This window comes from Dermacentor albipictus, chromosome 7 (assembly GCF_038994185.2).
Source record: "Dermacentor albipictus isolate Rhodes 1998 colony chromosome 7, USDA_Dalb.pri_finalv2, whole genome shotgun sequence".
Taxonomy (NCBI): Eukaryota; Metazoa; Arthropoda; class Arachnida; order Ixodida; family Ixodidae; genus Dermacentor; species Dermacentor albipictus.
Window position 1 is genome coordinate 109062066 of NC_091827.1, and position 10236 is coordinate 109072301.

Sequence of the window (10236 nt, forward strand, 5' to 3'; positions counted from 1 at the left end):
AGTAAGGCGAAAGCACGTTGGGCTGACAGCGGAGCAAGTAGCAAGAATTTTTCATGGAAGTAACACTTGATGTACGGTTATAATTGCTATAAATGAAACGCGCGGCATTGTTTTGGATTAGTTCGAGCAATTGAATAAGGGTTTCGAGGGGCGGGTCCCAGATGGATGAGGCGTACTGCATTTTACTGCTGATGAGCGTTTTGTATGTGATTAACTTTAATAATATAGGAGCGGAAGAAACATTTCAGCGAATATAGCTCAGCATGTGGTTAGAATTGTTAACTGCCTTATCGATGTGGAATTACCAGAGAAGTGACGAGGTTATATGAATGCCTAGGTTTTTATAGGAGGTTGCGGCTGCTAGGGGAGTATCTTTAAGGTAATAGTCCGGCGTTGTAATATTGCTGCGAGTTACACGCATGCATTTGCATTTAATCACGTTAAGTTTCATTAACCATACGTCAAACTAGTTAGAGGTAACGTTGATGTCTTCTTGTAGGAATTTGCTACAAAAGGTCTGAGATTTCACGGAGGGTAACACAGTCATCTGCGAAAACGTAAATGTTAGAAAAACACATCATCGGGTAAAGCGTTCATGTAAATTACGAAAAGAAGAGGGCCTATAGCTGATCCTTGGGCCACGCCAGAGTCTACAGGATTAAGTGGGGACATATGGTTATTTGAAGCAATGTACTGTGACTGATTAAGAAGAAAATGTTCAAGTCAAGCAAACAGGTTAGGATCAAGACTAAGTTTACTAAGTTCAAACAGAAGGAATCTATGACACACTTTGTCGATGGCCTTAGCGAAATAAAAAAATACAGCCTGCGAATGAACCTTTGTTTGTCGAGAATAAGGTGAAGGCTGTGAGTAAAAGAAAGAAGTCGGAGTTTAGCAAGACAAGTTTCTCGGAAACCATATTGTGCTTTTGTGAAAAATAAATTATTGTCTACGTTCTTTGCTAAATGTCAGTGAAAATATGCTCAAGAACCTTGCGTGGAATGCTGGTGAGAGAATTGGGAGGTACTTGAGGGGCGAAGTTTTTCTGCCGGACCTGTGAAATGGCACCACTTTGCCAGTCTAAGGATTGCTGAAAAATTTTTGAAAGTAGAACAGAAGAATAAAGAACAGTATTTTTCAGAAATTTACCAATAATTAAATCAGCCCCAGGACTTGATGACTACTTCAGACCTTTAATTACATTTTCGACCCCAAGAGGTTCAATGATAATAAAGTCCATAGCTGGGTAATTTCAAGACTCAAGAGTTGAAAGCACAGGGTAAGTACATACCACAATGTCGTTAGAGAATACAGAATTAAGGACATTGGGACATACATCATGGTTTACCGCTGAACCACTGGAATCAATCAGCATGACCGAGTTTTTTTTTTTTTTTGAGGGGTTAATAACATGCCAAAACTTTTTAGGGTCCTTCGCAAGCATTGAAGCAAAGTATGAACTTGGGAAGATCTTTTTAACAAGTTTTACAGCCTCTGTGTAGGTATTGTTCGCCTCCTTGTAAGCATCTCATTTTGATGCCACTGCACTTTTATTCGGCATTCGAATCTGCCATTTTTTTCTCGGTTGGAACGCCTTCTAAATTTTGGATTTAACCAGGGCTTTTTAACATTGCGTGATATTACACTCGGTGGAATAGACTTATTGGTGAGCTCAAGCATATTATTTTTAAAAACGATCCAGTTCTCATCAACAGTGCGATCATCAAACTGGCATAGGAAAGGATCAAGAAAGTTAGCTAGCTCAATATTACAACCATGAAAATTTGCCCTATCCTAGTGATGAATTATTTTTTCCACAACTGGTTTTAACACAGGAGATAATATGTTGAATGAAAGACCCAGGTGATCGCTTAAGCCCGGTAAGCATGAAACATTAATAACTACGTCAGGATGAGAGCATAATGTTAAGTCAGGGACGTTAGCATCGCTGTCTGAGATCTTGGCTGGTTGCAATACTAATTGTTTTAGGGAATAAAAAGAGTAGAGTTCAAAGAAGTCGTTACATTGCGAAAAAAATGGATAACAGCGCGGAGGATCAGTAGTCCAGAATATGTTAAGCAAGTTGAAGTCCCCTACTAATATAATGTGATTTGAAGGATGCCACAAAGTAAGCGTGTAAAGCACATTGTGAAGCTCAGCGGTGAAAGTGGATGGGCAGGAGGGAGGCCGGTAGCAAATAACGATGGTAATTTTATGGTGACCGATATCAACGCGAGCGCACACAATTTCCATGTTATAGTGAACGTGGGCGGAATGACACTGCAAGGACTTTGAAATAGCGCGCAGTACGCCTCCGCCTTGGCGAGCAGTGCGATCGCAACGGAAGATACGAAACCGAGAAAAGTCAAATATTTCACAATCTTGCACATGGGGTTGTAGCCACGTTTCCGTTAATGCAATAATGCCAGCATTCCAGCTATCGATGAGCTAGTCAAGTGCCTCGCGCTTGCGAAACACACTTCTAGCATTAGCAACAAGCACGGAGACTTGTGCTGTTAAAGATTCGCCATTGCCCCTCACGCGCTGATGACGCAGATGGTTAGGTACGCTTGCGTGATCTGGAACACCACTTTTAACTCGCTTAACGCTGTCACTAGTTGGATCATACATGAAACTTGCTTATGAATGAAAAGCTTGTTAAAACGTAGTTTAAATGAGGGGAAATTAGGTTGGTTTTTACCAAATTCGAGAAGCTTTTTTCGAGCGAGCCTTGTCGCAGGCGAGAAGTCCTCAGTTACTGAAACGTTACTGCCTTTAAGCTAGCTGCGCCACGAAAGTATTCTCTCCTTATATTACAGTTTGATAGTTTCACTGAAACCGGATGGCACTTCGCACTTGAAAAAGCCCCGATTCGATGCGTCTGTTCAACTGAGTTTGGTGGCAAGTCATTTCCCATAGCTGGCGACATGGCACCCCAGAGTTTTCTGTTCAGTTTGCAGCCGTGATTCACTGGAATCGGGCATTCTGTAAAAAAAACAATTAGGCCTTGATCTGTCTTTCAAGTCGTCTAAGCCCGAGACTCAGTGATTCCTTGAATTACTGCGAAATCATTGCAAGCAGTGTCTAGTGCTTCAGATTTACATTCAAGTGATTCAAGACAGTGGAAAACATCAGTTAGCTTGCTTTCCAATGGCGTTTGCCTAGTTTTCACATCATTCACATATCATTTCAACTCGGACTGACCTTTAGTAAGCTGTACTGTCGTCTTCTTTATGTCTTTGGGCATTAATAATGCGGTGCTCATCTAATCAGCCTGAGATACGGGAACACTACACGACGCAGCGGCATCTTGAGCCAACTTCCGCACCTTTGGAGGCCCCAGATTTTCCTCGAGATCACCGCATTGCAATAAGAACAGCGCCACGTTGAGGCAATCACACACAATAGCATATAAGACAAGTGGGTATGGTAGCAGCAAAAGGGAGTGATTGTCACTCCGTTGAACATACAGAGTCAAGTCGTTATGCTCCTGCGGAGCGAGGAAAAGTTGCGCGTGAGGCACTGTGCAACGAGTGGTGCCCACATGCCTACTGAAGGTGTAGCTAATCAACAAGCTGCTTTCGAAGGGGCTGGGAAAGGGCGGTACTTCAACCAGTGCCGTCGTCCTCGAAGCGATGAGGTGTCCGTGTAGCGGCACATGCAGGAAAGGCGGTAGATAATGCAGACCACACGTGCGGGTGACGAGCTCTTCACGATCTTGGACGGAATAAAATGAGACGTCCAAGGTGGGGAAAATGGAAGGAACCAAAAGAAACTGCGAGAGCGGAACCCGGCGGCATACACGCCTCATACAAGGCGCGTCTCTGTGGCCGCAGTACTATGTGTCGATATTTTCCTTCATTGCTAATCGCATTAACGTCTGTATATAGGTAATACGAAGTTACTAGATTTAGAAGTGCAATGCAAAATTAGCGTTCAACTACACTGCCACTTAGTTTACGGGAAGTTCTGCGAATTAGCCCTCGTACTGGGCTTACTTTCCAACCCTACGTATTCTGTCATTTACTCTCTTGTCATACCACTTTTTGACTTAGTTACGAGATTGCGTTCCTGACCTCAATGGCTGTGTTTATATGGAAGATAAGTTAAATATATTACAATTTTGGTCTTCTAATGGTAGCATTTATATAGTTACCAATAGAGTCAAATGAAATTAGTGATAATAAAACACCGTGCTACGCCATCACGCTCTAAATGATCAAGTTTGGTCATCTTTCCAACAGACCGGCGCAACCGAAAGGCCGCGCCGGACATCGGTCCGAAGACTTCACTAAACCATTCAATCGGTAGTAGCGACGGGCGGTGTGTACAAAGGGTAGGGACGTAATCAACGCGAGCTTATGACTCACGCTTACTGGCAATTCCTCGTTCAAGGGGAACAATTGCAAGCCCCTATCCCAATCACGAAAGAAGTTCCACGGGTTACCCAGTCTTTTCAGACAGGGATAAAGACACGCTGCTTCCTTCAGTGTAGCGCGCGTGCGGCCCCGGACATCTAAGGGCATCACCGACCTCTTATTGCTCTGTTTCGTGCGGCTAGGAGCCGCTTGTCCCTCTAAGAAGGTTGTAAGGTGCTGGGAACCCCGCACCTATTTAATAGGCTAGAGTCTCGTTCGTTATCGGAATTAACCAGACAAATCGCTCCATCAACTAAGAACGGCCATGCACCACCATCCACCCTGGTGTTATAACCAGTATAACCCTGGGAGTGTTAGCCAGCGCCCACCACTCACAGACCTTGGCGGCGAATGTGAAACATCCTTTCTGCCGCAGGCGTCACGAGAACGTCATCTTTTTGGGTTAAGGCAACCGATCAATAAACCCACACATTCTACCTGAAAGCATCAATGTTGTCGGATTCGAGAACCTCGTTATTTATAAACGAGAAGAAAGGGGGTTAACCGAGGGGCCCGATTTTATTAGTCATATCATGAGAAGCCAACAAACACTGACACGAAGGACAACATAGGGCAAATTGCTTCTGCTTAATAACTCAAGTAAAGAAACGATAAAAAATTGAAATGGAAGTGGATGAAAAAACAGCTTGCCGCAGGTGGGGAACAATCCCACAACCTTCGCATTTCGCCTGCCAGGGACTCCCAGGTTTCTACTAGGAAACATAAATACCCAAGAAAGTGGCTGGGGAAACGGGCCGTGGTAGCTCAATTGGTGCAGCATCGCACGCGAAGTGCGAAGCTTGTGGGATCGTTCCCCACCTGCGGCAAGTTCTTCTTTCATCCACTTTCATTTGCATAAGTTATCGTTCCTTTATTTCATTTATAAGAACCATTAATTTCCCCTATGTTGTCTTTGATGTCAGTGTTTGTGGGCTTCTTATGATATGCCTAATAAAGATCGGGCCCCTCGGTTAACCCCTTTCTTCTCGAATTTACACCCTTTGTGGTTTGTCGTGTCTTGAAAGAATATTCGTCATCTGCTTTGCTTACGTTTTCTTTCTTGAATAACCGAGCTGATTGAGCTGGTCGGTGTTGAAGCATCTTGTGTGAAAGCGCAAAACGTTTGACAGCAAGTATTCGTGTTCCTCTCACGCTGCTAAATGTTACACACTATCGCACAAATGCGTCTTTCTTGAAGACTCTGTGTTCGCTACTTTACTGTAAAGAATACTATGCACACAGTGATAATGTTTACATGCCGTTCGTGACATGGGAGTACTGGGTGCGCCGGGTCAATTGAAAGCACACAATGCTGGTAATGACGATTGTTTGGGGACAACATACGCCCCAAAGGGCGCAGACCTTTCTTAGAGTGATGAATCGTATTTTTTATCGCAGGTAAACGCACCTGCCCAGGCGAAGTTCTGGCCACTGTCGAAATCTTCCTGGGCGTGACGTCACTCCTTCAGCGATTCCGCGTTTCGCCCGATGGCACGGTGCCTTTCGACATCAACAGCCCGGCCATTCTGGCTGGTCACGTGCAACACCTCAAGCTGCGGTTCATAGAGCGGCGCCAGAGCCAATGAACATCAATGATACCGACATCTGAGGATGCTGTCACATCAAAAGCGTCTCTAAATAGTGCTTTTCTAGCTTTCCCACCGAAGGATGAGTGTGAAAGGAAGGGCAGAACTGAAGAAGTTAGTGATCTCAAATCATGTTTTCTCTTTTGTGTTTCTTCGTTATTCTTGCATTGTTTGCCGTGTAATTTACAATTCTCAGTTAATGGCAAATAATTTCTTTAGTCTTCTGAACGGCTCATCGACAGTCTAATTCATCTTGGGCGCATCAATAGATCACTGTCATAATATTAGTTTTTCTGTCTAAATCATTTCTGTTTATGTGGCACTTAACAATAGAAACAACAGCATCACGAATGTCTTCTGGAAAATGCGGGAAGTAACTTTGCTCGCAGACCACTATACATCAAGTTTGAAGTGGTTTATACTTGGGCCTCCCTAAGTATACACCTCGAGTCATTCCGAAGCTTACTCCAACACCATAAAGTTCAAGCCAGTTTCGTCATTCCAGCACTGTGTTGATTCTATCTCCTTCAGCCATCAATTATGATGGACTGTCGATAAATGTGTCGAACTTTCATGATTTCATTCTCATTGCGAAGCACGCTCGACTAAAATTGGGTCATAACTTCTAAATGTGACTCCTGTATATATTAATTTCTTTCACCTCAGCTCTCGCTTCTTAGAATAGGCACTGCCAAGCGATGTCTTAAATAATAACTCACGTTACGAACTCGTCAACGGTGTCAAGTCCTGCTTCCCGTACTTTCCATAAATGATATCCTTTTAGTTGGGCTATAATATTCTGCAAGTTAAGCTGAATGTGGCTTTTGATTGTAATACTTCGAGCGTGTCTAACAAAATGCCGCAAGTTTTTATGTGTGGGATGACTGTTTCTTTCTTTTTTTTGGGGGGGGGGAGGGGGGGTGCTCTAATAAATAATGTAACTTGGTTGTCCGTATTTTTGCTTCTCAAAGGTTAATTCACTCGAATTTTCCCTAAAACTATTACTTGCATTTAATTACCGCTTCTGTATCAGCCTAAAAAAGGCTTACGGTGTTTATAAATAAATATAAATTATGAGGTCAAGGTGAAAATTATGCTTTGTGCATTCTTTAGCGAGTAGTAATCATTACAGAGCAATGAAATATAGATTGGTTCTGCAAAACAATATGGTGCCTCTTTTTCATAAATGTAATTGAATCAAATGCTCCAAGCACATACATTAGGTAATCATTCACTGCAGTCGCTGCGAACAGGATAAACTTCGTTTCGTCATTCCTCAGAAAAGATGGCAGGTGGATGCTTCCTCGAAATTTTGTACTGCATTCAGTATAAGGGTCGTTGGCAGCAACATTCTTCAGATTGAAATGAAATGTACAATACGGTAAAGCGCCGTCCTTACAACTTCCGTCAGCTGGAATCGCGGTCCAACAACTGGGAGCCCCGTGAACCGCCAAAAGTGTTTTGCTCACATCCTTTGGGACTGTGCTAAGAATCCGCATGAAGCTGCAACACTAACAACGATCCCGCCGCGGCTCGAGGCCGCAACGAGATGCTATGACCAAGATGTCCAAACCCAGGCCGTCCAGCAGATCTCGGCGGCCCTCGAAAGGCAACGACTGAGCGAAACCGGAGGGAGGCTGTCACCCCAAAAGAGGGGCAGGCGCGGTCGACCAAAGGGAATAGTGCGGCCGCGGCCGAAGTAGAGGCGCCACACGCCGCGAAGACGTCATGGCCGCGTCACGGTAACGCCTCCCTAACAGGGAAACGCTAACCGTTCTGCAGGCGTTCAGAACAAAGTTTCGTCACTCACTCACTCACTCCAGCCTCTGCAGTAGATATTCGCCACCTGTTGCGGCTCTGTCCATGAACAAGAGCTACTGGAGAAAAAAGGATTCCAATAGCTGCCAACCTACCAACGGATGAGGCACAAATATACTGGCGTTGGTTAGTGTACGGCAGTCTTGCCAATCTGTTGCTCCAATTTCTGAATGAGGAAGGCAGAAATTGTTTTCGCTTTCATTTATATTGAATCGAATTGAATAAAATTATTGCTTCAACGCCTTCCAAGTTTCAAGTGGAGCCAAAGAACCAAGACACGGAGTGCCCAAAAGTGGTTCCTGCTCTACATACAGGTGCGGCAGCTCAGCGCATACAAACTGATCACATTTGGTTACAAATTAAATCTGAGTAAATAGACATTTTATATAAACAAAACAAATCAACTTGGCCACCATCGTGCATATAATATAACAGCAATTCCAAGAATGACAAGGACGGCACAAAATCTACACTGTTGCAACCCATAAGTAAACAACCATGACTTGAGGTGAGCTTCACGAAAAAAACCAAAAACCCGGAGTTTCGCCAAGAAAGTGAAGAATCGAGTGTGACAGCAAATTAGTAGACAGCAATACGAAGTAAGGATAGTAATTTTATCGGCCGTATAAACTTCAAAAAGTTCGCTTAGTGACTAAACTAACAAGCATGGGGTCACGCGTGCTCAAGCAAGCATGATCACCTATAATTCGTTGACTGCGGATACTCGCTGTAAAAACGCTGGAGTGATCAAGGAAGCGCGGCAGCAGCAGCGAGCGAACTAACCTTCGTGCTGCCTCTCGCTTGAACGCAAACTGAACGTTGAGAACACAGTGCGCACGAAGCTTTGAGGCCTCCGCACAGCTAGACTCCGTACTCATCGCAGTTCGTTATCAACATAGGGCCTGCGCAGCCGCCGGAGTAGAATACCGTTCTCGAAGACAGCATTCAAGCAGAGACCGCGCAGCCGCGCCATGCGCAGCAGCTGTCGCAGCAGAACGCCCCTCCGGCCCCTCCCCCCGGGTGCTTTGCGCGTGACGGAAGACAACGCGCTTCCTCCCTACTTTCCTTCCATGCACGCTCAAAATTGAGCCGCCGCCGTCTGCTCACGCACCCACGCTTCCTTCTCTCCTACATACAGCATACGGCGCGCGTCAAATATGCTGTATACGGAACACGGTAGCGATCATGGTGAACATCATGACTTAATTCGGAACATCATGGCGACGGCCACGGCGACGGCAAAAATGCGCCTAGAATGTGCATATGATTGGTATCCCAATAATAATGGAGCCATTTTCAATCCGCAGGAGGGTCACTTTACCCAAAGCTTCCGGTTTCTTCTGTCCTTCCCCGCCCTCGCTGGGCAGAACTGCACTCTATGCCCACCGTCTACTTTATACGTGCTCTGGGACAAAGACGATTCGCGAAAGTGGGCTCAAATATGTTAATGTGAACAATGATCAAGCTGAAGACTATGAAAGATGGACTATGGATAACGAATTTGATAAATCATTGTTGCAGTAGCTCCACGCTACGGGCCACTATGCTTATATTTAGCTCTATTATGGCGTTACGCCACATGTCAAACCAGGCGCAAAAAAACTGCACTGTAATGGTATCTTTCGATGCTCACTACGACCATCAGAATCCAAGCCAGTCGATTCCAGAGGCATTCTAGATCCAAGTAGGAGATATGCCAACCAAACAGGTGGATGCTTTTCAGAGCCGTGAGAGAAAAGGAGGCGAAGTCTGAAGGGAACTTCCGGTAACGCGACCGGCGAGACCACCGACTGCGTTTAGATGCGGAAGCAAGGCGGCAAGAGTGGCGTGCGAACAGAGCGAGAGTCTCTCTTCGCCAGCGCAACCACAGGAACTTGTGGGGTGTCGTGGCTGGAAAAAAAGCACATTTATCGGCTGCTCCAACAGCGATATTGTGAGTGCCTTTCGGCGTTCTGATCTACAGTCGGGCTATCGCAAAGGATCGTCCGAAGGTAGCCGGAGCTCCACATTTATTGCAATACTAATTATATGCACACCCAAATTGCATTTCGGCCGCCTGCGTGAGGTTCCGTATAATGTCCGAGGGCGATAAAGTCATCACTGCGCGTCTTATGCTGTATGTGCGCGTGAGAGCGTCCGAGGGTGAGCCGATCGCGGCTCAATCTCGCGCGCTCAAGGAAGGAAAGCGGAGAATAAGCGAACCGTCTTGCATAGCGCGCAAGTTTCCGGAGGGAGAGACGCGCTCTACACGGTGCCGCCGCGCGCATACGCCCGGCTCACTGTATCTTGAAAGTCACCTGCGACGGGAACATCGTCAACCGCGCGCTCTTTTCTCGCGGCTTAGTTCTCGTTGATGTGAGAGGCAGCACTAAGGCCAATTCGCTTGCCGCTGCTGCCGCGCTTCCTCACTACAG

At 45.5% G+C, this 10236-nt stretch overlaps 1 protein-coding gene across 5 annotated transcripts in view; it reads left to right on the forward strand.

Moving 5' to 3' along the window:
* The window catches only part of LOC135903462 (cytochrome P450 2D15-like), a 185885-nt gene extending 179594 nt beyond the window's left edge, over positions 1-6291 (forward strand). For all 5 annotated transcript variants that reach the window (XM_070522576.1, XM_070522578.1, XM_070522577.1 and 2 more), the window contains one exon: positions 5817-6291. In XM_070522576.1, coding sequence (XP_070378677.1) covers positions 5817-6004 — 188 coding nt within the window. In that variant the 3' untranslated portion in view covers positions 6005-6291. The remainder of the gene's footprint in view (positions 1-5816) is intronic.
* Positions 6292-10236: the final 3945 nt, after the last annotated feature.